This window comes from Talpa europaea (genome assembly GCF_964194135.1).
Source record: "Talpa europaea genome assembly, chromosome: 6".
NCBI lineage: Eukaryota > Metazoa > Chordata > Mammalia > Eulipotyphla > Talpidae > Talpa > Talpa europaea.
The window spans coordinates 36,841,346-36,867,564 of NC_140072.1; the positions used below are offsets into that span (position 1 = coordinate 36,841,346).

The 26,219-nt window shown below is 36.8% G+C and overlaps 1 protein-coding gene across 1 annotated transcript; it reads right to left on the minus strand.

Moving 5' to 3' along the window:
• Positions 1-536: 536 nt before the first annotated feature.
• IL18R1 (interleukin 18 receptor 1) lies at positions 537-24,748 on the minus strand (the record flags this gene model as incomplete). Its single annotated transcript, XM_084234791.1, has 10 exons — positions 537-892; positions 1,491-1,649; positions 3,560-3,718; positions 6,382-6,521; positions 6,680-6,785; positions 9,826-9,888; positions 11,497-11,647; positions 14,759-14,924; positions 18,681-18,918; positions 24,709-24,748. The coding sequence occupies 10 exons, from the start codon at positions 24,746-24,748 to the stop codon at positions 537-539; spliced, it is 1,578 nt and encodes a 525-aa protein (XP_084090917.1).
• Between the last annotated feature and the right edge of the window lie 1,471 nt (positions 24,749-26,219).

A 26,219-nucleotide genomic window follows, 5' to 3' on the forward strand; every position in this document is an offset into this window, starting at 1 on the left:
ACAGCAGGCTCACAGCTCATTGCCCTGCCAGCAAGCGCCCACATCCCAGACACTGTCCACAGCGTTTATAGGTAGGTAACTTTTGTAGGAGAGTGAAATCACCATTCCTATTACACTGTCACCTAGTAGTTCATAGAAAATGCCAGTTCATGATCTTAAAATCTTATAGCTCAGTTATTAGCATTAAAAAACACTATTTACAAAAATGTGCCCTTTTTGTAAGATATGAAGTTTTTGTATCATACCCAGCCTCACTGTTGCTGAGTGTCTCTGGGTATGAGCCCAGACATCCAGTTATAGAAGAAGGAAAAACAGGAGTTTGGTTTCTTTGGAATTTCAGAATCTTCTGGAAGCAAATTATCACAGCGTAATATTTAGTCTTATCATTGACAACTGAATGACAAGTTCCATCATCAAACTGTGAGCAGGATTTTCATAGCATTAAATATTTGAAATAATGTCCTTTGTACAAACAGGCTGATGTATTTAGTCCCGTTGTATCAAGATTTCGTTCTTATACTCAGTGTTTCTGAAGATCAGGACTGTGAAAGAACAGGCAAGAATTCTGATTCATCTTTACATGCCTTGACCTCTTTTGCGGGCATCAGATAAAGAAGATTTTTCCAGAACCTTGAGTTATAAGACAGAGATTGATCAGCTTTCCATTTCAGAACTCTGTGAGATTTCAAAAGCTTTAGTGATTCAGGCAAGAATGTGAAATCACTGACAGTTGCAAATTTAATTAAGATAATTTTTATTTTCCTTTCCACTAGTGCTTCATGGAGTCCACTTTCAAGTTCATACCGGACTTTATTAGACATATAACTTTTACTGAGGACAATGATTAGCCTACGGCTTTTCTCTATTAGTGAGTGGACTTCGTCAACAACAGCTGAAAATGAAAGATAAAGCATATTAATGAAAAAGAACAAAAAGGGTGGGTCTGAAATAAAAATATTTTATGGATATTAACTCATTTGATCATTGTAATTACCTCATGAAGAAAGTTTTGTTATCACCACCACTTTACAGATGAAGACATCAAAACACAGAGGAGTTAAGCAGTTTTCCCAGAGTCACACAGCCAGTCCAAAAGATGATATACTAAATTAGGAACTGGCTCTGCTATACAGAATATTCAAACAAGGTATTCTTATATATGGTGGGACATTTCTAGATTAATGCCTCATGAAGATGACAGCTCTGGACCCAGTTCTGAGGATGGAAGGCCCATTTATTTTTCCAAAGATTCAGAGAACTGGGCAGGAGAATTAAGACACCAGGTCTGAGACAGGATGCTTTCAGAAGCAGTGTAGCTAACAATTTCTTTTGCTTTTGATTATACTGATTTAGCTGCTTATTTCTGGTGTAAATTATCAAACTCATTTGCTTTTAAAGGAAAACAGCATAGTCTTTTGTAAGACTAACCTATTTCTTTTTTTAAACAAGAAATACCTACACTGTTTTCTATTTAACATTTCCTTTCTTACCTCTTCCAGGCAGTACATCCCTTTCAAAAATACATAACTTATACCCAAAATGTTTCTCCAACACCCTGGGCAAAATCTCCACCGCAAAGGTGTGTTCCTCTCCGTTTTCAGGTTGACATTCTTTTAGGTAAGATACAAAAGCATCGTAGGTTTTTCCATCTAGGAGATAAGGTTATTTTTTTTAATTAGTGTGCAAATAAAGGTTTATTTAAATCCAAATTTGAGTGGAAGTCAAGAACAATGAGAAAAGAATCACTGGAAAAGAAAAGTTGAACCTAGTATCCTCAAGATGTATATATTAAATATTTGTGATTCTTTTCATATTGATTACTCTTCAATAACACTGTTTAAAAAAAAAACAAAGACATATTTCTGACAGAAAACAATCTACAGCTAAAAGAATACTTAAACTAGGAAATTTCCAAATTCCTTCAAATACTCTTTGGTTATGTGATTTTTTTTTTTTTGGCATTATTCTTTATCTCTGACATATGTTGTCAAAAATAAGAAATCAACTGAAAGGCAAACAAAAAAATAAAAACTTTACATGCTAATCATACAAAGCAACCAGTTAGCAAGTGGATTTGTTTAAACATATACATTAAGATTTTCACCATTTGACACCACGGAGGAATAGAGAGAAATACAAGATATACATCAGGTCATTAAAGGTATTTAAAGGAGCTCAAATATACTCACATTCCAAGAACTGAAAGTAAATGTCAGCCTGGTTCACTCAACTCAATTCTACCACCACTCCAGTGTTTATCATCAAAATAACCCACAGAAAGTGAAAATAGAAACAGAAATGAATTGAACACTGGACAGTGGGAAAAGACAATAGAGACATTGAGACAATATGCCATTGGTACACGTGCTATGAGATATAAAAAAATTATATGCTACTACCTGTAATAGGAAAACTTCCCCTCTATTTCATGATTTTCATTGTTGGTATCATGCTTCTTGCTATTTTTTGATAAAGAAACAATTTTTGGATGGCAATGAAAACAAATGAAGCAAATAGTATAATTTTTTAGATGTTTTGTGTTTTGAACTATGTGTGACTTGCACAAACATACTTACAAACACACACACATAAACACACACACATAAATACAAATGATAACAAAAGCCATGGATAATTATTTTGAACATTGAGAACTTTTAATCACCTTTAAAAATAGGAAAACTGAGACCTACAGTCACCAGTTAGAAAGAGTAGGCAATGTGTGAAAAAAAAAAAAAGCAGCAGTGGATTTTGGGAAAAAATGGATGACCCTCAGGCGATTGTGTTAGGTGAAATAAGTCAGAAAGTGAAAGGCAGACACGGGATGGTCTCACTCATGTGTGAAATATAAACAACAAAAAAATGTACACAGGTAAAATATACCAAGAATAATTCTTGATCTCAGTGAAAAAATCAAATAGTTATCAGAGGGAATAGGGGGAGGAGGAAGGGCTGGAGAAGGGCTGAGTGAGGGAGGCAGAGGGGTATTGGCAGGGGTAGTAGTTTGGTGGAGGGTGAGTGGCACATGAGCACATATGGAAGAGCAAAAATGTAATGCGAACATTAAATTTTAAAAGAGGAAAGAAATAATAGTTAATAAAAAAATGGCAATTTATGGATTAGAACCCAGAACATTTGACTTGCAGTTCAAGGTTCCCACGGGTACATCATGCAGCTTCCTTTGCCAGGTTAAAGTAATGACCCATATCTAATGCAGTTCAATTTAAATGATCTTTGTTGAGTGTGTGCATTGCAAAGGTCCCCAGATGGTGTATGAACAATGATATTCAAATACACAGGTATGCAGTCCCAGGGCTCACACACCTCATAGGACAATTAGAAGAACACAGCAAACATAGAAAAAATCTTGGCAACAATAAGTGAGACAAAATGTGGCATAGATAATATTCATGATGGATGATACATGACATTTTTTCCTAGGGAAAATGTCTACCATACGTTTAGTCAATATTATAATCATAATAAGATGAAGATAATCATTTCTTTATTGAGTTTCTAATGAAACCAAAAGACATCCTAGTACATTGACATTTATCACCTGTTAATGTTTCATCTTTTCTCATGAAATGTCTGCAAAATAGCACCAAGTCGACTCTATAAATGACACCCACAATCACTAGGCACACAACTGCCACAGAGGCTAAAACAGCTGCGATCATCCCTCCAGTGAAGACGTGGCCTGGGATGTCCACCAGTTCTGCAAGAAAAGAAAAAGGAAGTGGGAATAATTAATCCAGGAAATGTTATCAATACCTACCAGTATCACACTGCAACTTTCAGTTTTGACCTCTTCTACCCACCACATGTCTGTGTGGCTCTGCAGTCCTGCCTCTAGTGTGGAGTGGAGTTCCTTCCCCAATTCAAAAAAGTTAAAATGTATACCAGGCTATTCAGCATCTGAACTAAAAGCTTAGGGTAGCCTATGTCTGTAGAAATCAGATCTCTAGGATGAACAGATACTGGGGTGAAATGTAGAGCCGCCCACACACGACAGCAGCTCATAGCCTGAGCGCACAGATGGAGGTGAGTCTGGATGAGCCCTGGTTGAGATGGGCTCCCTGCCTGCTGCCTCCTCTTGCTTTGTGTCTTGGGAAATGTTGCCGATTCCCTTCATATTGGTGTCTTCATCCATAATATAGAGCTAGGAATATCTGCTGCTTCTCTTAGAAGGTTAATGTTTTGGGAGATTTAGTGCCTGGCACACAGCTGAGAATTTTAGCATCTATTTTTTTCTAAAAGTACACTTAGAAAAAAAAAAGGTTCAGTTAGTGCTCATTACGAACAATCTGAGAAAATACTAAGTAGTTTATAGGATATGATAATTTTTTGGCCACTGATAACATGATCTAATATTTCCTCCTGGGTTTTCTTTCAACCCTGAAAATAGTTTAGTAATTGGGGTTATATGATAATCACTCTTCATTGCATAAAACTAAATCATGAACACTTCACTAGTTCTTTAAAATTATAATTTATAATATCCTAATCTCAATTTTATATTGATTGTAATTTTTCATAAATACATATAATGCTGCAATGAACATATTCATAAAAGTTTATTCATACTTTTATTGGTTTCAGAAGCAATTTCCAATTGTATGGGGTGTATTTCCAGATCAAAGAGTATAAACATACATAAACCTCTTGACATCTTAGATTGCATAATTTTTAGGGATGATTTTTCTGATAAAATTAGCTATTAGGATGTAAGTAGGCAAACAGAGTTCCTGAATAAGTGAACTCTGAATATAGCCAGGCCCTGAAATTTCTGAATCCTCAAAAGGTCAATATATTATACAAATACACAAACACATATGTTCACACCTGCAGGCACACTCCTCTAGAAATAATGGTGGCATGGAAGGCACAACTCTCCTGTTTACATTAGTGAGTGCAGCAGAAAAAGAAGTGATCAGGGTAGAGGTTTCTAGGTCTGGGCTAGAACTGTCATGGGCTAATCCAAAGGGACAGATGACTGGTGGCCAACACTAGAAAAATAGGCAAGGCCATGGATAAACAAAACTAATGAAAGTGAAGGTATTTCCATCACAGACTCAGGTATGCACATTCACAAGCGGTAGGGATTCCTGTAGAAGATAAGAGGACAGATTTCAAGGTTGTCAGGGCTAAGTTTTGATATTTTTAATTGTAATATGTGGGGTGTGTTTTTTTCACCTATAAAAGCTTCTAAAACTCAAGTTAAATAATGGTAAGAGTTCAGCACAGAGTCTCTCATATAATAGACATATAAAAAATAGATGTGAATTATTATTATGATTGCAGTGCTAGAGTGCTAGCCTCAGAACAGGTGTACTAGGTAAGTCACAAATGGTACCCAGGACAACATATCTACAGAGGTGATGTCTGGCCTTCAGTCCTCTTTGCCCCTCTTCTGCAGTTTCTCAATAAAGCTAAGACAGAGATCTCTCTCTTTATCTGTATCTTTGTTTATTTCATCTCTCACTATCTCTGTATCTGTCTTCCTTGGTCCTCCTGTCTCAAAGTGTGTCTCTATTCTCTATCTCTTCTTATTTTGTCTCTGTGCATCACTCTTTGTGTCTCTCAATCTCTGTCTCTTAGATCCTAACTTTTCCTACATATCCAGGTAGTTAATAGCCCAGATTGGCAATGACCAGTGACAAAAGGAGAATAGCATTTTGGTCCTAGTCTCAGATATTTACTAGCAGTTATTGGGTCAAAGACTCTAGAGGTTATACTTTTCTGATGAAGGATGGAAGTGGGAGACGCTCTTTGGACCTATGTTCCATCTAGTGGGCACTGAAGACTAAGAGTCTGCTGGTCTGAGACATCAACTATTCACTTGACAACTCCAGGAGTCCCTTAAGGATGGGAGACCTTGGTCAATTTTTTTTGAGTGAAAGACCATGCTTAAAATTCCCAGTGTCAGGGTCCAAGATGAGGCAGGCTGGAGGAGGCAGCAATTACATGCACTAACATTGGCCCCTTCCTACAACAAGCCACAGTTTTCCTCTGGTTGCTCTGCTTGTACAAAGGATGCTCTGACTCTGTTCAGCACAGCCTTCAACCACCAGCTTCTACATTCCCATGATCCACCTGTCTCCCTGCTCTGGACTCCTGATTTCTACATAGGATAGTTCTATGACTGAGAGAAAAAGAATAAGCATAGTTTTTTTCATTCTATTTGGGATAGGCCATGGGGTTCCAGCAAAGGCTGAGCACAAATTCTGCCACTGAATACCTTTGACCCATCTAAATTACTGTACCTCTCAGGAGCCTGGTTCTTAGCTTATAAAATGAGGGAGTAATGAGCTTTGAGGGATCTCTCAGCAGCAACAGTTTAAGTTTCTACAAAGTTCCAAAAATAGAACTTTCTCCTACCTTTTTTCAACAAGATGAACATTTTGGTATCTGTGCTTCCCGTACTAACAACAGCGCAATTATATGAGACATTTAGATTTTTGTCATTGATATTCTCAATTATTAATATTGTTGAAGCCTGCCATTTCCCTTCTTTATCCCTGTAAGAGAGGAAAATAATTTAGCAATAGGTTAAATTACCTGTGACATTATCCCAAACATCCAATCAGTCATTCAGGAGTCTGGTGATTTTATATCATGTGTATATTATTCAATATGCCCTTTACATAGCACAGTGAGTATTACCACATATACATACTGAATTTTTGATGGTGGTTCTTCACGTGTATCGTTATCCCGATTGATCCAATAAATCGAGTCATCTTCATTCAAAGAAGCAGAGCAGTTGAGCCTCACTTCTTCTCCTAGGTAAAATTGACAACCAACATTCTGATTTTAGAAATTCAGATTTCCCAAAGGTTTAAAATGAATATAATCAACATATGTTGACCTCATATAAAATGTAATATAACAGAAAGAAAACAGATATGCCTTGTTTTTAAATTTCAAAAAGAATATAAGGCAGAATAATTAGGCAGTAGTCACAAGTCATCACCAAACTAAGAATTATTTATATTAGTAATTTAATAATTAAATTATTTTAAAAGAGAATGTCCAGTGAACTACATGTTCAATATGTAATATCAGATCAACATTCCCACAGCAACTTCTAGAAAAACAAAATGAGTAAGACACAAAATATTTAATGAAAATAGCTAAAAATTAAAGAAATCAAACTATAGGGAAAATAAAGGTAAACAATTAAACTAAAAGGTAAGTTGGAATTGCCAGCCATTTTATTCCCTGGTGGAATTTGCTTTAGTTTATACAATAGAAGAAATCTTATAAAGAAAAGAGAGTCCAGTGAATATTTTAATAGGATTTTGCTAAGGGCTTAGGTAGTATAAGAGACTGCAAAGACTTAATGAGTTCTCCTGCTTTCTTATGGTATTTAGGACTTCTCCTAAATACCCTCTGTGGGAAAGCCTAAAAAGACACATGATCTCTCCCCACAGATAATCAGAGATGAAAATAAAATTGAATCTAACAACCAATGAACCAGTGAATGATAAAAGGACATCTTAAAAGTCAGAAAAAAAACTGCTAACCTATATTTCTATATTGAAAAAAAATATTCTTCACAAGTTGAGACAAAGACATTTTCAAATAACTAATATCGAGAAGATTTACTGCCAACATTGCACACACAAGTGCCCAAGAAGACTTTTCAGATTCAAGAAAAAATATGTAAATGAAAGCAAGAAAATACATGAACAAATGAACAGCACAAGACAGAACAAATATTTGGGTAAATATTAATTGGTTATGCCGATCTCTTGTGATATGTATAGTAAATGCAGGAGAGAATATATAAATTAATAACTCAGATGAAGAGGATGAATGAAATTAACTGCTGTAAGGTTCTTAATGTTTGTGACATTGACACTGTAACTGTATAATACATACATTTGTCTTATTAAGACAAGGGTACATATTGTCATCTCTAGGGGGACTACTTACTAATGAAGGACACAAAAAAATGCAACTAACTGGAAAATACAGAGGATTAAATAAAGAAAAATACTTTATTAATTCAAAAGAAAAGGAGGGATAAGAGGAAAATAATAACACGAGACACTTGGAAAATAGGCAGCAAATCAATTCCACTGGTAATCTGTTAAATGTAAATGGATTAAACACTAAACAGATGGGATTGCTAAAACAATCCAAATACATGCAGTTTATATGAGCCACATTTTATGTATAAGGACAAAGAAATGTTAAAAGCAAAAAGATGTGGGGAAAAAGTCATGCCAATCCTAAACAAAAGAAAGCTGGTGTACCTATTTAACATTAGAGAAAGTATTATTATTATTATTATTATTATTATTATTATTAGAGAAGTATTATTATAAAGAGACAAATTTCATGAGAAAAATTGTCAGTTCAATAGGCATCATTCTGTATGTGCCCATAAGGTAATCTCAACATATATAAAGCAAAAATTGACAATACTAAACAAATTAAACATCATAGTTGAAGATACTAACACAGCACTCTCAGCAACAGGTAGAGAAAGCATATAAAAGATCCCCAAAGCTATAGATGTATGATTTGAACAATGCCATTAACCAAATTAGCCTAATTGACATTTAGAGTATGATAAAAACCAAAATTTGTAGAATATATACTTGTTTCAAATGCACTCAGAATATTCATCCAGATCCACTATATTCTGTTCCTTAAGCAAAGTACAACAAATTCAAAAGAATGAAGTGATAAGAGCGTAGAATATTGGACCATAATGGTACTGAACTGGACATTAATAACAGAAAAAAACTATAAAATCATGCAAATGTTTGGAAATTAAGAAACTTAAATAATCCATAGGTGAAAGAAAATAATCACAAAGAAAATTTTAATAAATGTTTTGAACTGAGTAGGAATGAAGACATAACATACCTATATATATTGAAAACAGCTAATACAGTGATAACACGGAAATTTAGAGCTTAAAATGCACATACTGCATGAAATGAATTCTCTAACACTGAATATTAATTGTTTAACTCTCCATGTTAACTGGAAAAAAAGAATTGCAAATTAAACCCAAAGTGAGAAAAAAATTAATAAAGAAAAGAAATGAATGAAAATAGAAAACAGGAAAAACATAAATATAATGGCAAAGTATCAGAGACACATTAGGACTGAGTAGTCATATAAATAACTGCTAGGCAAGCTGTGGTCAAAAGATGTGGACTTTCAAGATAAACATCAGACACTTGAATCCCAACTCTGTCACTTTCCAGTGGTTTGACTTTTTACAAATTATAATTACTAGCAATGGTAATTGACTCCCTAAAGTAGAAATAATATCCCTCCATGTTGCTTGGAGGATTTCATTCAATATCGTATTCCTATTACCCCACACAATATCTGGCTTAACATATATGGATTCCCCTTTTCTTTCATTCCTTTCTTTTTTTTGAAAGGAATAGCTTAACAGGGCATGTAGTTTCAATGCACTGTCAATTCAGTCATTGATTCAAAATGATTCAATTAAACAAATATTCAAACCACATAATGGGCTTGAATCATTTCTCCAGAGTGTTTTGAGTTTTCATATTGAGGATCACCAAGAGTTACTAGAGAAAAGCCATCTACACAGCTACTAAAACCCTAGTCTACAAACCACAGTTCCATTATCTTTTGAACAGACTGTTTATTCTAAAAAATGTCAACATTCAAACAATGACAGGCTTTTCCTGCCTTTGTAAATATTTTTCACTAAATATGGGATATGTCATGCATGCCATATTAATAAACAATGAATTAGAATTAACCTAGGAAGACTTAAGTATGTCCCCATTCATGCATGGCGAATATAAGTATGTAAAAATATACCTAATTCCACTTTAACATACTCAGGATTTGGTCCATGAAGAGCTGGACTTATAAGACTGTGACCTAAATGTCAGAAAAGAAAAAAATGCATTAGCGTTGCACGGAGTTTCTCAAAAACAAAAATTTGTTATAATGTGCTTATCCCATGTAACCAAGAATCTAATAGTCATCACTTTACATTCACTTTAGTTGTATTTCCATGAAATAATCATTGCAACTGATATTGTTTGTTGTTTCACTGTCATCAATGGAAAGTTCACAGTTATGATGACGGAAGCAAAGGTTAGAGAGAGAGATTTGAAGATGCTACTCTGTTGACTTTGAAGATGGAGGAAGTGGAACAAAGCAAGTAGTACAGTGGCCTCTAGAAGCTAGAAATGACAAGAAAACCTATTTTCCTCTAGAACCTCCAGAAAGATTGCAAGCCTGCTGAAAGCTTGATTTTAGCCTAGCTGTGTCCATTTCATACTTCTCACCTCTAAAGCCATATGATAAAATTATATTGTTTGGAGGCACTAACCTTGTGATAATTTCTACAGCAGCAGTACATGGTGTTCAGCTATATATGTGGATGACAAAGTGAAAAAAATTTTTGCGGATGCAGAAGAGCTCTTGTAACTATGCATCCAGCATGTTCTTGAATGAACCATCACAGAAATTTTATAGATTCCAAGATGATGGAAAAGAATATCTAAGGAAGTCACCTGTCTTCGAATACTGAAAGGAAATGTCAATTTGGGGAATCATACTTTATTTGTGGCATTGCTGAAATCAAACAAAAACCACTTGGTAGAAGGATAAGAAGGCACATTTGGACTTAGAATAAAATGTTCAACAATCAAATACTAAAATTTGGACCAAGATGCTGTATAACTTGATAATTTCCTTAGTAGCTCACAAAAAGGCACGGAGTGATGAAATAGCAGCAGTGCGCATGAAGAACATCTTCACTGAGTGGGGTTTAATTAAATTACTCTGAGGTCTCTGTCACTCTAAAATTCCAGGCTTCAATTTTTCTGGTATATATCATCCAAGTTCTTCATAAGTTAGATTAATAGTCACATACCAAGCTGCACAACTCCTGTGCTCCTTACACCCTGCTATCACAGTGTCCTTCCACAGCAACCCCCGCTGCCTGTCCACATCCATTATTCTCAGCTTCCAAGATCCATCTCTTTTTCTTCCTCCAGACCCCTTCTGTGCCTTTAACATCTCCCAGATGACTCCACTTCCATGTACAATATTCCCTCTGTCTCACTCTGGTCATCCTTGACTTTAATCAAATTCCTTGTGAATAGTATACTTTCATATTTTCCTGCTTCCCTTACCTCCCAATAGCCAGTACAGTTTATCGAATATAAACATCCTCAGTAAATTTTTGTTGAGTGAAAATATATGTAGCAACAAAAGATTCCACGATTTACTCAAATACCAATCAGCTCTTTTAAGCTGATTCATGGGAAGTTCACCTCTAGAAAGTTTCATTTACTACTTCCCAGAAGGCTTTTCAGAGAGGTGAATGATGCCAATATGATTTTGACCCTTATATTTGAAATAATGTTGTGGCTATAGCTCCAACTAAGTTGCTTCTGGTTTCCAATATCACTTTAGAAGAAAGAAAATATCTGTTTTACTAAAATAGTTTCTTCCAGATTGTACAATTTCTCTTACCTCCAATTATTGTGATATTAAAGGTTTTGGAGACATTAAATAGTTTTCCATTGTGATCAACAGAAAAAACGCAGGTGTAATATCCCTGATCTGTAAAGTTTGCATTCTTCTTTATGTGTGGATCTTCACCGTCTTTTATCTTCATGCAGTCCTGTTTTTTTTTTAAAAAAGTTAACATATTCTATGTAAAAGCAAAATCTATCACAACGATTCAAGAAACAGTATGTATCATTAGAGGAAAAGAAAACCAGAATGAAATACAGCAATTTCTGAGTAAGTGTTCTAGTGATTTGGCACTGTTTCTACTGGCCCAATGCAATACAGTTCCATTACTTAATCACTATATCATTATCAATACACAAGGGAAATAGAATATAGAGGCATTATAGTCACCTTTATCACTTTCTTTGAATCTTTTTCTTTTTCTTTTTTTAAAGATTTATTTATGTATTTATTTATATAAGCACTGGGTACAGTTAGAAGTGCAGGAGGGTGAGAGAATTCATCAGAGCCAGAATGGGGAACAGAAAAGGCAGACTGACGAAACACACTGCTGAGGGGAGCAGCAGGCGCGGCAGGAGAAGTCTGCATGCTAAGTGGGACCCTCGCTGGCGGCGGGGGATCCAACCAGTGCAGCAGAGGCTGCGGGCAGCTTCGCAGCCCAGCGCTCAACTACTGCACCACCAGTGGAGGCTCTGAATCTTTTTCTTACATACACTCAGAGGGGAGAGAAAAAGAGGGAGAAGGGGAAAGAGACAGAGAGAGAACAATACAAAATCCCAGGCCTAGCCTTGGTCAGAACTTTCTGCACAACCCTATTTTGTAACACTTTTAGTGTGATTCCATTAATTCCATGGATTGCCCATCCTAGGGGTGGGGAGTGGGTGTGGGGGCAGAATTATTCAGAAATGAACACCTAGCAGACTATTGGCCTGTTTGACATCCTCCATTAGAAAGCAATGGACTGATTAGAAAAATATCGAGACTATTCAAATCATATTCAAATATTAAAATGACAGACTCAAATATGGCTCTCTACCATAAATTTCCATACATATCACGGAAATTAGCAATAACAAAAAATCACAGAACTCAAGGAAATATGGTGATCAGGTTCACGGGTGATATGGGAGAATGATGGGGACTACAAGGGTTTAAGAAAAAAAATTAACTAACAAAAAAGGTTTAAAATAATGCTAAATGTGTGAAACACTAAGATTAGGAACTGAGATTATATTGTCTTTAGTTTTTCACAGTGGCCAATGTGGTATAATTAAGATTTGGTTAAATAATGTATTGTTATAATTCCAACCACATAAGAGATATAATGTTTCCACAATAAAGCATGTTAAAAAAAAAAGTTACCTTCTTCAATCCTTTAATTAAGTCCTTAGTAACGCATAAAGAGGTTCTGAAGCAACCTAAGAACCTAGTGGGGAAATGGGAGTTGAATTGCTAACCTAGACCATGTGACACTGTTCTTGCAATTACCAAGCATGGAGAACTTCTGCCCAAAGACTTAGCATTCAAAACTGCAAAAGCTGGTAACAACTGGGACTGGCCCAAAGTGTGATTCAAACAGGCTTGTGCAGCACCCACATCTGTACCTCACATCAGTAAATTGATTTTGCCTAAGTTATATTTTTTATAATCCCAAACTATGTTTTCAAAGTCATACTAATTATCAGAGGCCATGTATTTCTATTTCCAGCCAAGTCTTTATTGATGTAGTTTCCTTGCCCCTCCTTATCTCCTCTCCTTCCAAACAGGTCATGATCTATAAGCAGACTTAGAATCCTAAACTCTCCAGTCAACTGTCTGGCTAAACCATTCTTAATACCTGTATTTTCTAAATCTAAATGCCTACATGTTGGAATTTCTTAAAACCCAGTCCACTCAACTTCACAAACTTCATAAAACATTTGTATCTTTGACAGAAAACAGAGTCAAGTCAACTTGGGACTGACTCAGATGTTTGGAAAACATTTAGTATAAGTACTCTTCTTGAAAAGTCACAAGTAAACAGTGTTCAAGCAAAGATACAAACAAAAGTTTCTAGGAAATCATAAGTTGCTTCTTCTTTCCCAAGATCTTTCCAGACCACCTCCCCATAGGTCTTCAAAACTTCCATGACAGTTATGTCTTTCTGGTTTTTTTCCTATAGAAATAATATAATTTGTATAGGAAATAATATATTTGTATATGTATGTATGCATACGATATACACATGTATAGAATATACATGTGATTGTCTCTATACATTTATATCTCATATCCATGGTATGTTCTAAAATAGCTCTTACAAGTCAACATATATGTATATATATATATATCTGTAGATACATATACCCCTAAGATTTATCTTATATGAATGACATTCATCATTTTAATTTTATACATAAGGATGAAAAGTAGGAAAGTAAAAACGTCCAATAACAGAGGATTAGTTAACTGTAAGTATCTATACAATAGAATCTCATGCATGAAAGAATGTTTAACGATGTAAAGGAATAATCACAACATAATTTTTGGCAGATAAAAGAAATATATAGCAATAAACTATGCCACTTTTTAAAAGATGATGTTTACACATGAAAAAGAAATCTGTGGTTGGTGGAATTATGGGTGATTTTTCTTATCTTCATTATTCATTTCCCATCTTCTAACTTCCAAAATGAACTCATATATTCAGAAAAAAATATATACAATGGGATTTAAAATTTTTAATACATGCAGCAGAAGAAAATTAAAATCCCTAAGCTAACATTCTTAAAAATTAATTACTAAAGGAGGAGGAAAAAGAAGGAAGGGCAAGGGAGAAGAGACTATTATCATTTGTTTAACAGTTAACACTAACACGGGGCAGGAATCTGGCTTCGTCCATCACACACAGGAGCTCATCCCGTAGCCGGGAGAGGGCACCGCACTCAGACGCCCAGCTGCACTGCGTGAGCTGACGTTGCCTCTATGTTGTGAAATCAGAGGTTCCTTCCCCTGGCATCAGACTCTCATTCTCAATTTTTTTTTTTCCTTTTTCAGAGACATACTGCAGGGGAGGAGGAGGGAGAGGAACCAGAGGGAGGGAGGGAGAGAGGAGCACAGGGGACTGAGGTGATGGTGCACGGGTGCATTGGTGAAGGAAATTCTATGGGGACTACACCTGAGGGGGTGAGGAAGCAAATATTGTTTAAAAATGAACAATGATGTAAAACATAAATAATAAATAATATAATAAATAAATAAAATATTTCAAAAGTGTTACCTTATATACTACTGTTCGGTTGGCTAGGTTTTTATAATAACCAGGTTCACAGTTTACTTCCAAACGTTTATTAACTTCCACAGCTTTGCTCTTTACAATTTTTTCAGTAAAACAGCTGCTTTTGTTCCTTCCAATTACCTTTAATTGCCATTTATACTTACTATATCTGTGGAAAAAAAAGGTTGAAATATATTTTATAATTAGCACAAATATATATAGTAAAGATTTATTTTTATTTATGTATATAAGAACTGGGGTGTAGGCCAGAGGTGCAGGGGGTGAGAGGATTTACCACAGACAGAGTGGGGAGCAAAACAGGCAGCTCTGGGCCTCCCTGGTGGCTCAGCGGTTGAGCGCCGGGTTGCGAAGCTGCCCGCAGCCTCTGCAGCGCTGGTTTGATCCCTGTCTACTCCCAGGCCTCCAGAGGAGGGTCCCGCATGGCGCGCAGACCTCTCCTGCCACCCGCTGCTCCCCTCAGCAGTGTACTTTGGTCCTTCTACCTGCTCTGCTCCCCGCTCTGGCTCTGGTGAATTTTCTCACCCTCCCGCGCTTCTGACTGTACCCAGTGCTTGTATAAATAAATAAATAAATAAACAAACAAAAAAAACCACGAAAGAGTTCTCCTTAAAAAAAAAAAAAAAAAAAAAACCAGGCAGCTCTACTGAAATACACTGCTAAGGGGAGCAGCGGGCGAGATAAGAGAGGTCTGCTGCACCATGTGGGTTGCTCCCTGGCCAGGGATGGAACTCATGCAGTAGTGGTTGCCAATAGCTTGATAGCACTGTGACTTTAGCCCCTGTGCCACCAGGGAGGTCTCACAAAAATATATTTTATAATTAGTACAGAGACACAGCAAGCAGAACCAATTCAATGAAATGTTTTCCCTTATGTTGGTATATAGAGATTCATTTATTGATGACTAAACCCTGTTCCTCTTCTCTTGGTTCAGTGCAGTGATAAATTTAACAATTTTCATGGGCTAGGGGTAGGAGGTGATAAAGGAGAAAACCTGAGCTGAGCAGTCCTACACACACACACACACACACACACACACACCCTGCAGACCATAGAGATACCAGAACAGAAATTTTAAAACTTCAGTGATCTTTGGAGATGGGTAAGTTCAGAGCTTCATAACCCAAGATAGGAGAGATCTATAAACAAAGTCAGGGACTTGTTTTCCAAATGTTTTGTCTATACTTTTTGGATTTTGTATTTCACAGGGAAGTTTATTCTGATCCAAATCACTGGGTCTAGATAGGGTAATGCATGGGTGCAATGAAGATGATTATTCCCTTATAAAAGAGGAGAAAGGCAAACATCAGGCAAAGTTAAATAGCTGGCTCAGTTCACACACCTGATAAGCCATAGGGGCCAGGATGCACAAGTTTGGCCCTGAAAAACAGATGTGCTTTTCACAATGCTATGTTTTCACAATAAAGTGAATCTGACCCTTTCCTTTGGGTATAAATTGATACAGAACTGGGCAGGGATGGATGATGGGGGTCGGGGGAGTTGTGAGGAGTGGGACAAACTTTCCTAAAAATGAAAGGCAGTGGATCAACTGTCGTGAAACATGTTAGAGCCACCTGGTCTTTGGAAAGGATTCAAAATCCCATTAGCAGCTTCCTCTTCCGAGATGTTTCCTTGATTTCAGCCTCACTAAGCTGAACAGAGAAACACTTTCTATGTCTTGTTTACAAGGAATAGGGCACACCCACATTCCCATTGTATTAGACCACATTGATCTCTATTCCTCAAACCTCAATGCCTAACACTTAACAAATACTGACTGGCTGACACATCCATGTCCAAGACACTGAACTAGGAAACTTGCTATGAAGAGCAATGACCAATGAAGGGCTATGAGCATCAATCTCCACCCCCAACAAAGCCAAGTCCATCCTGGTTACAAAAGCCACTTCCGGCCACACTTGCTTCAGCAGCTTTAGTCTACTCTTTTGAGGACACTTACCAAGCCAAATTTGCTGTTTGTCACACTAGATCTTGATTATAGGATTTCTATGTGTTTTTCTATTTTCATTTATTCACTTTTATCATCAATTCTTTCTCTGCATTCCCTTTCTCTGAATGGATTTCCTCCTTAAAATTCCTCTGCCAAAGTTTCTTTCACCGCAAGCTTAATGTATCCACTAGCATTTGATTATTAACAATACATCTTTGGACAATTAAAGGATCATAGTTCTAATGGGAGGATTGCAGGAGTAGGGTCTGGTCATTGATGATCCCACATGAAATTATAAAGACTCACCTAAATCAGTGTGCAATTGCACTCACATGTGGACACACACATGTGGCAACAGAGGTTAGTGTTTGCCTGTTGCACTATATTAGTAAAGCTCTATATCTTCAGTGCTCCCAGGTATGCAAAGCAACCTGCTTTCATGCAAGCTCCCATTTATTTCCAAAAACATTGCCAAAGCTGCTCCTCCCATTATCACTTTAATCTCACATCATCCTTCATCCTCCAATAACTTCTGTCACCACAGTTACTGTGAGCCACCTCGTTTTTTTTGCCTCTCCCAGCCTCCCCTTGTACTTCCTCACCTCTGTCTCCAACTGACTTTTGTAGTAACTACTTCAATTTACTCTGTCCTGTCCAGAAACCTTTGCTCATTTAAACCATGCCTTTATTCAATTAGGATTGGGGAGTTGTTCTTTTTTCTCTATTCCATTTATGAATATTCATTCTTCTTAGCTTGGTGTGAAAAGACCCAACGGTAAACCATTTCTGGAACCATCACTTTTAAAATGTGATTTAAAATTGGTTTTTAAAAAAAGTTCTCCAGTTTCTTTCTTACTCCTGCGAGTTTCTATGTATAAAAACAACCAAAATGACCTCAGGTTATGCAAAACTAGAAGGGTAACACCAATGTTTCACTGTGATTTCACACTCAACTCTCCGCAGCACAGTTGATAATGATCAGGACTCCAAAGGTGCTCACTGTAGAAAGACACTCCTCTGACAGCACCGCAGCACCACACATCTACCCTTGAAGGCTGGCCTACTTTCTACAAGTCCTGCAGATCAATTCTCAAATCTCTCTCTCTTTCTCTGCCCTCTTTCTCTCTGCCTATCTATCTAGTTATGTATCTATCTATGTATGTCTACAGAGCATGACATATATACACATAACACAAGTAAGTATGTGTATAACATTACAAATGTATGAGATAAACACTACATCATCAGTGTTCTAAGAGTCAATATCACAGAAGATCCCTTGTCCCAGTTACTCCAAATAATCTAACAAATATACAGAACCAAGTTCAATGATATCACTGACACATTCAGTTGACTGTTTTCATTTCATAGGAGTTATGATCCTTAATTATGAGTACCCAGACAGAATCAAGAGCTAAAACCAAGTCCTACCTGGGCTTTCCCTCTCTCACAGTGTAGGTTGTTGGCTGCCAATCACACACATTCTCCACTAGCCCTGCCACCTGGCTTTCAACAACCTCCTGAAAATTGGATTAGGAGAATTACCTACACCAATTCCAGCACCTCTCTCCACCTTGAGACTACTACTCAGGAGTCTGACATTGTTCCTGTTCCCCGCATATTAATAACATGACCGCCATTTATTTCATATGACTAGTAATTCCAGACAACTGGAACTGTGGAATTTTAAGTGAATTTCACTCAATCTTCACTTATCTTTGGTAAGGATTCCCTATAATAAGACATATTAAGGTAATTTATTTTATTAAGATCATAGATAAACACAGGGGCAGCTTTTAACTTAGTTCTTCAATTATGAAGTAATCATTCCTTATTGTTGGAAGAGTAGAGGAAAGAACATGAAGGATTATCTGACCCCTCAGATTACTGTTGATTTGTTGAACAAAATCCAAGAGTGCTATAAAACAAACCAACCCAAAGTAAGGGTATACTCACCCTGTGTGGACACTATAATTTCCATTGTCATCCAACTCAACTGGCCAAAACTCCAAAACATAACCACGTGGAACAATTCTGGGTGAACTGTTTGAACTTAGCGCAATGTCTTCAGGAAAATTACTTTTGTACCATTTTATGGTGGTTGTTTCATTCGTGTGCGAAGAAAATGGGCAATATTTCAGATAGAAAGGTTCCCCTTCAAGTGCAGTAATGAAGTTACGCCAAGTACAACTTTCTTCAAAAGATCAGCAAAGTAAAAAAAAAAAAAAAAAAACAGAACGCAAACATGTTTTTTTTTTTTCCTTTTCAAAGGTTTAGGAAAATAAATTCAGTTAGTAAGAAAATTTTGAGAAATCTGTTGAATCTTGTATATTTTTTTTACTTTAACATCAATATTTCCAAACTAAGAGACAGAAAATCCATGTTTCCAACACTTAACACTCCTTCAGAATATAAATGAAGGCAACACTTCAAACAGATTTTCCCAAACAGGGAAGTACCAGAACTTAACCTACTGTAGCTACTGGACAGATAAATACAACATTTAAAAGAATATGTTACACAATATAATTTCTTCATAAGGAAACCACAGAAGTTATAGTGTAATCACTCAACCCAAAATATTCCTAATTGAGTCTCCATGGAAAGGGATCCATCTGGATCATCAGTAGATCAGTTGTCTCATCTATCTTGCTCCCAACCAGTCTAAGTCTACCTAAGCTAACCATTACCTCATTACCCAACCTGTGACTATGTATTTTCCCTCTTTGAGCTTGCTAGCTCTCTCTCATCCTCTCTCTCTCACCTCCTTCCTCTCTCTCTCTCTCTCTCCCTCTCTCTCTCTTTCTCTCTCTGCCCCTATTTCTCCCCTCCCATCCACTCCTCCTTTCTTCTGTGACCTCTTAGATTTCAAATAACACTAAGCAGATTTTCATCTCAGACAAAGGTAATTTACTTCATCATGTTCTTACTACATAAATTTGGAGGAGTAAATCATGTCTTTTTCTGTAATCCCATGTGAGTTTTTACTAGATGCCATTCTTCTGAATCTTTAATTCTCTGTGCCAAGGGCCCCAAATGGTTGGCAACTTTCTCAAGGAAAATTAAAAATCACTAACTGTAATAAATTCAACATTTTTGTTAGACAGCTCCACATAAAAAAAAAGCGAGACCTCAATATTCCCTCAAAACTACCAATGAAACATGTTTGTGAGTAATTATAATCACATACCCCAGGTACTGCGAAATGTGAGGGCCAGAAGCACCATGAGCAGTGTTCTGCCAAGCATGGCTTTGTGTCAGTGGTATCTGTGGAAATAACGATGCCTCATCAGTGAAAAAGATTTTTTAAAAAGAAGTGTACCCGTCTGTCCTTCAGAGGAGGTTGTAAAAAAAATTATTCTTGCATACAGACTTTAAAAATACTGGCCCTGAAAATTGTTATATCTTCAATAGAGTCACCAAATTTTCTCAAAATTGTCAGCCATGCATTTTTAAAGGTAATAAAATTTTAAGACAATAAATTTCTACATCCAAAAGAAATCCCTAATTCTCTAATTTCTCCAATACAATACAACTTTCTTGTCTCCAAGGTCAAACTTGTGGACAATATCTAGAAGATCTAGCATGTTATGAATAGACAGTCAAAGATATATTAAGTATGTCTGACAGTTCTACGTGTGTGTGTGTATGTGAGAGATCCAGCTACTTTTGTCAATCACCATACCAAAATTCTCATCATGATCTGCATTTGTGGGATGAACTTTGAAATAACTTTTTTCTTCTGCAGAACATAAATTTCTAAGTCAGGGACAAAGTCTTTTTTGTTCATCACCTCATCGCTGAGGTACAGCAGGATGCCTCATATACAGGCAGCACCCACTAGTAGCTGTTCATGAGGAAGAGTGTGTGGATATGTGTCTGCATTAACACACCCTTATGTGTTTATTTCAGGGAAAAGGACGTTTCAGACACCTCAGTGAACTGAAATTGGCATTTTCCTCTAACCCTTTTTTAGCCTACTAACTACCAGAATAGGGGGAGGAAACAGTGCTGTTTCACAAACTGTCCTCTGTCCTTTCTTGTCACACACTGGGTTCCATCCGGTGGAGGGAGCAAAGCATGTTCCCAGAACTTGGTTTCTGGGTTTTCCAGTTTGAAACCTGAAAGACTGTGCAATCTTGGTCAATTTATTTGAAAGTCCCCAAAACGGCTTGCTCATTACCAGGATGGACATAAAAAGGCCTCTATAGAACGACTCACTTATTAAAAGAGCTAGCATTTATGAAGCCTTCCTGGGGCCATGGTAGCTTCTCAAGCCCAAATAGTTCTCTCACCAACTGCCACTCACTTCCCATACTAGCTTTTTTTTTTTTTTTTTAAAGGACTGTTAATATCCAAATCCTGGATGAAATTTAAAGGCTAAGATACCAATCCATTTACGTCAGTCCTATGAGTAACATCACCAGGTATTTGATAATCAATAATGTAAAGACAAAAGGGATACGTATTTATGGAAAGTACCAACTTTTATGACCAAGTGAGAATGTGCCTATGGTTTAAAATCAATCCTCCCACTGCTCCCTCCCCCCACACACATGTTATTATTAACTCAATCTATTCTCTTACCTCAGGTAGAAAAAAATAAGTGTTACTTCCTCTGGTTAAAGTTGACACGGACTTTCAAAGGGCACTGTTGGCTCTTTTTTTTTAATTTTTCAAGATCTAAAAGATTAAATTATTATGAGATAATTCAGCATTCTGAGTTTCAGTATGAAACAAGATTCCAGTACACAAATGAGATGATATTTGCACAGCTTTCTGTGTGTATGTATATACATTTTAATGTACTTATTGTGGATTTAAGAGATTAAGATATTAAGTAATAGAAATATGACATTTTTCAAAATGTCATAGATACTCTAGTAAATATCAACATATACACTGGAAGATACCAATAGTAAATTTATTGCATGTAGGAATATTTGGGGTACTTTTAGCACTACATTTGATATTTTTTTGCCATAATTTTTTAATCTCTCTCTCACTCTCTCTCTCTCTGTGTGTGTGTATGTATGTGTATCTTCTTCTCCCTCTCTTTTTTTTAAAAACATTTCTCTGATTCCTAAAGTACATATGCCCATTGTAGGACATTTATAAAGTGAAGATTGAACAGAAGAAAAATAATTTCAACATGTCCAATCCTTTAGTGCGCTTTCTATTTATTTCTATTCTATTTCTATATATTTTCAAATCCTTAAGAAGATGTTTAAGTAATTTCATATCCTGTAATTAATGAATGAGCACTTCTATGGATCACAGAAATCTGTTGCCATCATTTTAATTACCACATGATATTCCTTCATATGGATGGCTATATTATAATTGAAAAGATGTATTTAATTGAAAAATAAAAAAAGACATGACCATTTCCCAGGTAAGGCAGTATGGGTCAGATTTTGGAGCATCACCTGTATTCATAGCTAGACTTTGATCCTCATACTCCTCTTTACCAGCTGAAAAAATATAAGAAAACTGTGCCCCAATTTCTTTATCTATGAAAGGAAATAACAATATTAACTCCCAGAGCTGAAGGGAAGGTTATACCAGTTACTATTGCAGAGTCTGGGGAAAAAACAAGTATCACTTAAAAGTTAGTTAATATTACGTACCTACTTTTCTTGATGTTATAGCATGGGAGTACAAGAATGCATTTTAAACATGATAATTGCATACTACCACACCATATCCAGGATGTTGTAATAATTCATGCTCCCCAACATGCAAGATGATATCCCTGTATCACACCCAGGTAAGCACTGAGCATTGTCATTCTTTACATTTAATTAGATAGTCAAATAGGTAAAATAGCATCTCATCTTTTTTTTTATCTCAACGTATTTCTTTTACTATTCATAGTAATTACTAACTGACGTTGCTGTTTCATGTATATTTGCTTGTTTCTTCTTTGATGAATTAATAATGCATTAAATTCACATTTTTTTAGTATAAACGAGGCAAATGTTAATCATTATTTTTAGCCATTTAATTTTCTTTTCTTTTTTAAAAAAGATTATTTTTATTTATACAATAGCTGGGGTACAGATCAGAGGTGCAGAAGGGTGAGAGGATTCACCAGAGATAGAGTGGGGGGCAGAACAGGCAGACCAACGGAAAGCACTGCTGAGGGGAGCAGCGGGAGAGACAGGAGAGGTCTGCCGCGTCACGTGGGAGTATCCCTGTGCCATGGGGGAGGCCCCTATAGCCTTTTAATTTTCATTTTTACAGCCTTTTTTTTTTTTTTAAGATTGATTGATTTATACAAGCACGGGTACAGTCAGAAGCGCGGGAGGGTGAGAGAATTCACCAGAGCCAGAGCGGGGAACTGCGCGCCATGTGGGACCGTCGCCCTTAGCGGGGAATAGAACCGGCGCTGCAGAGGCTGCAGAGGCTGCAGAGGCTGTGGGCAGCTTCGCAGCCCAGCACTCAACTGCTGCGCCACCAGGGGAGTCCCTTTACAGCCTTCTTGTTATTCTTTTTGTCCAGTCTTTAGATGTTTAGTGTTTTTTCCAGCTTGTTTTGGAGTTTAACTTTCAATTTCTCTTTTAAGTCTTTTAATACATGAAAGATATCATAGTTATAAAGTCAAACCCATCATTCTACTCTTGTGTGATTTTTTTCATTACTTCTAAAACATTCCCCTCAGCGAAGATATAAAATATTCCTTATTTTGTGGCTTTGCTTTTTTCTTTTTACAATTAATGTGCTTGTGAAAAAGATGAAGTCTAACTTACTTTTCCTAAATAGCTACTATTTCTCTGTAAATAATTAGCTTTGTCCTTTTCTTTTTTTTTTAATAGAGGCATGTTTATTTATTTATTTGTTTGTTTGTTTTGCTTGTTTATACAAGCACTGGGTACAGTCAGAAGCTGGGGGGGGGGTGAGAGAATTCACCAGAGCAGGCAGAAGGAACGAAGTACACTGCTGAGGGGAGCAGCGGGCGGCAGGAGAGGTCTGCGCGCCATGTGGGACCCTCCTCCGGTGGCCTGGGAGCAGCCGGGGATCGAACCGGCGCCGCAGAGGCCGTGGGCAGCTTCGCAACCCAGTGCTCAACCGCTGCGCCACCGGGGAGGCCCAGCTTTGTCCTTTTCTTATAGCTTGTTGATATCTTTGTTATAATGTATAAGGTCCCCCATGAGCACTCAGTGGAACTTAGCATTTTGCCCAAGTGTGAACATGCACATTCACACACACATACACACCCTTCTCTCTACACCCATCTTGTTTTCTTTTACTTTTCGTAGTAATCACTAATTGACTTAATTGTTTCATGCATGTTTGCTTGCTTCTTATTTGATGAATTAAATAATGCATTAAATTCACATATAGTTTGGGGTCCTAGGTGATCATCTGATCCACTGTTATATCTGCATAATCTTCCATCTCTGAAATGCTTCTTAACTCACGACACTTTGAAAAGTATGCTTTAACAACTGACAATTTTTAATTCATTTAATTAAATTTTTAATCGTGAAGTCTAAAGCACTCATTCTCACCTGGAACATAAAAAAAACTCACAGTGATGTTTGGGGGCCCCAGACATCTGCAATACAGTGTGGGCATCCTGACTTCTAAAAATCTGGGTGATTGTAATGTGCAGCCAAGGTAGGGAGCACTAATATAGGGGACTTATTTGTATACTTAAAAGTAAATTTAATATAACTTAAATACATACATATATTTAACAATATTGAAGACAAATATATGTACATATAGGTATAGCGTAGGTATAGGTACAGGTAGGCATGTGTGTATGTATATATATATATATATATATACAAAAAATATATATATAGATATACACAAAAGAATAATCTAACTATTGTTTTCTCATGTTCTTTATGCAGAGCATGAAGTTTTCTCTAAATAAAAAGGTTCTCTTCCAAAAATTGTGTGCTTAAAGTAGAGTCACAAACTGATGACTCTCCAAAGTATCTTAAGAGTTGTGTCTTGTACCCCCACTCACCTGCGCTTGCTTTTAGATCCCACCCGAGCAAAGTGACCATTCGTTAGAAGATAATGCGCAGCACCCCTGCTTATAGACTACTTCAAAGCTCTTTCTGATAAGGAAACTGAGATTTGACACTCATAACTAGTGCTGATTGCCTCACTGTAAACCATTCTTACCAGCAACTTGTGAGGTAAACTGCCTTGATAAAAATCATTAACACCAGTGATTTTTAAAATATCAATCTCTACAGTAGTCAATGTATAAGTGTCTTATTCAGATGTTGAGATGATAAAACAAACATATACACACTAAGAGAAAAAAAAAATTTGTGTTGAGTTAGGTTTCTCAAGAGCAATGCCAAGAAAATCACTTCCATCTCACAAACCTTATCAGGCAAGTATAAGTTGCATTATCCATCAGGAGGTACTTTCCCCGCACCACTTATGTGGGTGCTGGCCCTGATACCTGGGCGATACTCCCCACCCTAGCTGCTGGTTCCTGCCATTGTTGCATCCTGACTCAAGGGTTGTCTTCTCAGAGAAGCTGTCCATCTACTACTGCCCCAAACAACCTTTGTCCAGCCTGCACCATGACTCCCACCACTCCAGCTCCAGGCCACCTGGACTCTCCTCTCCTCAGTGAGGCCCCAGAGCACAGGTGCTCTACCTTTGCACTCCGTGTTCCCAGACCAGTTGTTTCTGGCCTTGGTATGCTTTTGTCACACTGTCCCAAAACCTGCACAAACTCAGTTTCCCCCAATTTTGTAGCCTCCCAACCCATCCAAGGTCCTCAGACTGAGAAGCATGCCCCAGGAGGCAGCACTGCATGGCACCAAATGGGAGTTAGCTGAGGTCTCATAATGGAGTGAGGAAACACAATGAAATTACACAGTAGTCACAGTGTCCACATCTGTTTGTGACTGCTGGGTCACCAATCTATCTGGTAACTTCAATTCACCTTACTGGGTGTTCTAACTCCTAGAGACACCCCAAATGAAAAACAACAGGTTTGGATTCAAGAATGTCAAGAGTGAATCTGGGCTCACTTAATAGCTGGATGCCCTTTTGTAAATTGGTAAACACCTCTGTGTTCGAATAGTTCCTACCTCAGTTGACCTGTAACCCATAATAATAATACAGCTAAATAATAATAATACATCTAAATGTTTTCTACAGTGTCAGATACAGTCACTGCTTAACAAATGAAAATGTCACTTAATTTATGTCACTTTTCCAGGAAAAAATTGGGAATGTGTTAATCTGTAAAACCATACTAACAGAGAAAGTTGACAATATTCTCTCCACTCATTTGTGTTTATGTGTGAGTGCACTTGTATATCTATACATAAACATATACTTATACATATTACACACATAGCATATTATCATACTTTAATGTACGTATATACTTAATAGTTTTAAATTGTATATATTTACATATACAAACAGGTATATATAATAGCATACTTAGCTGATCTTGTTTCAGAATCCCTGCCACTGAGGCTGGGTTGCCCCCTGCAGGGAGGG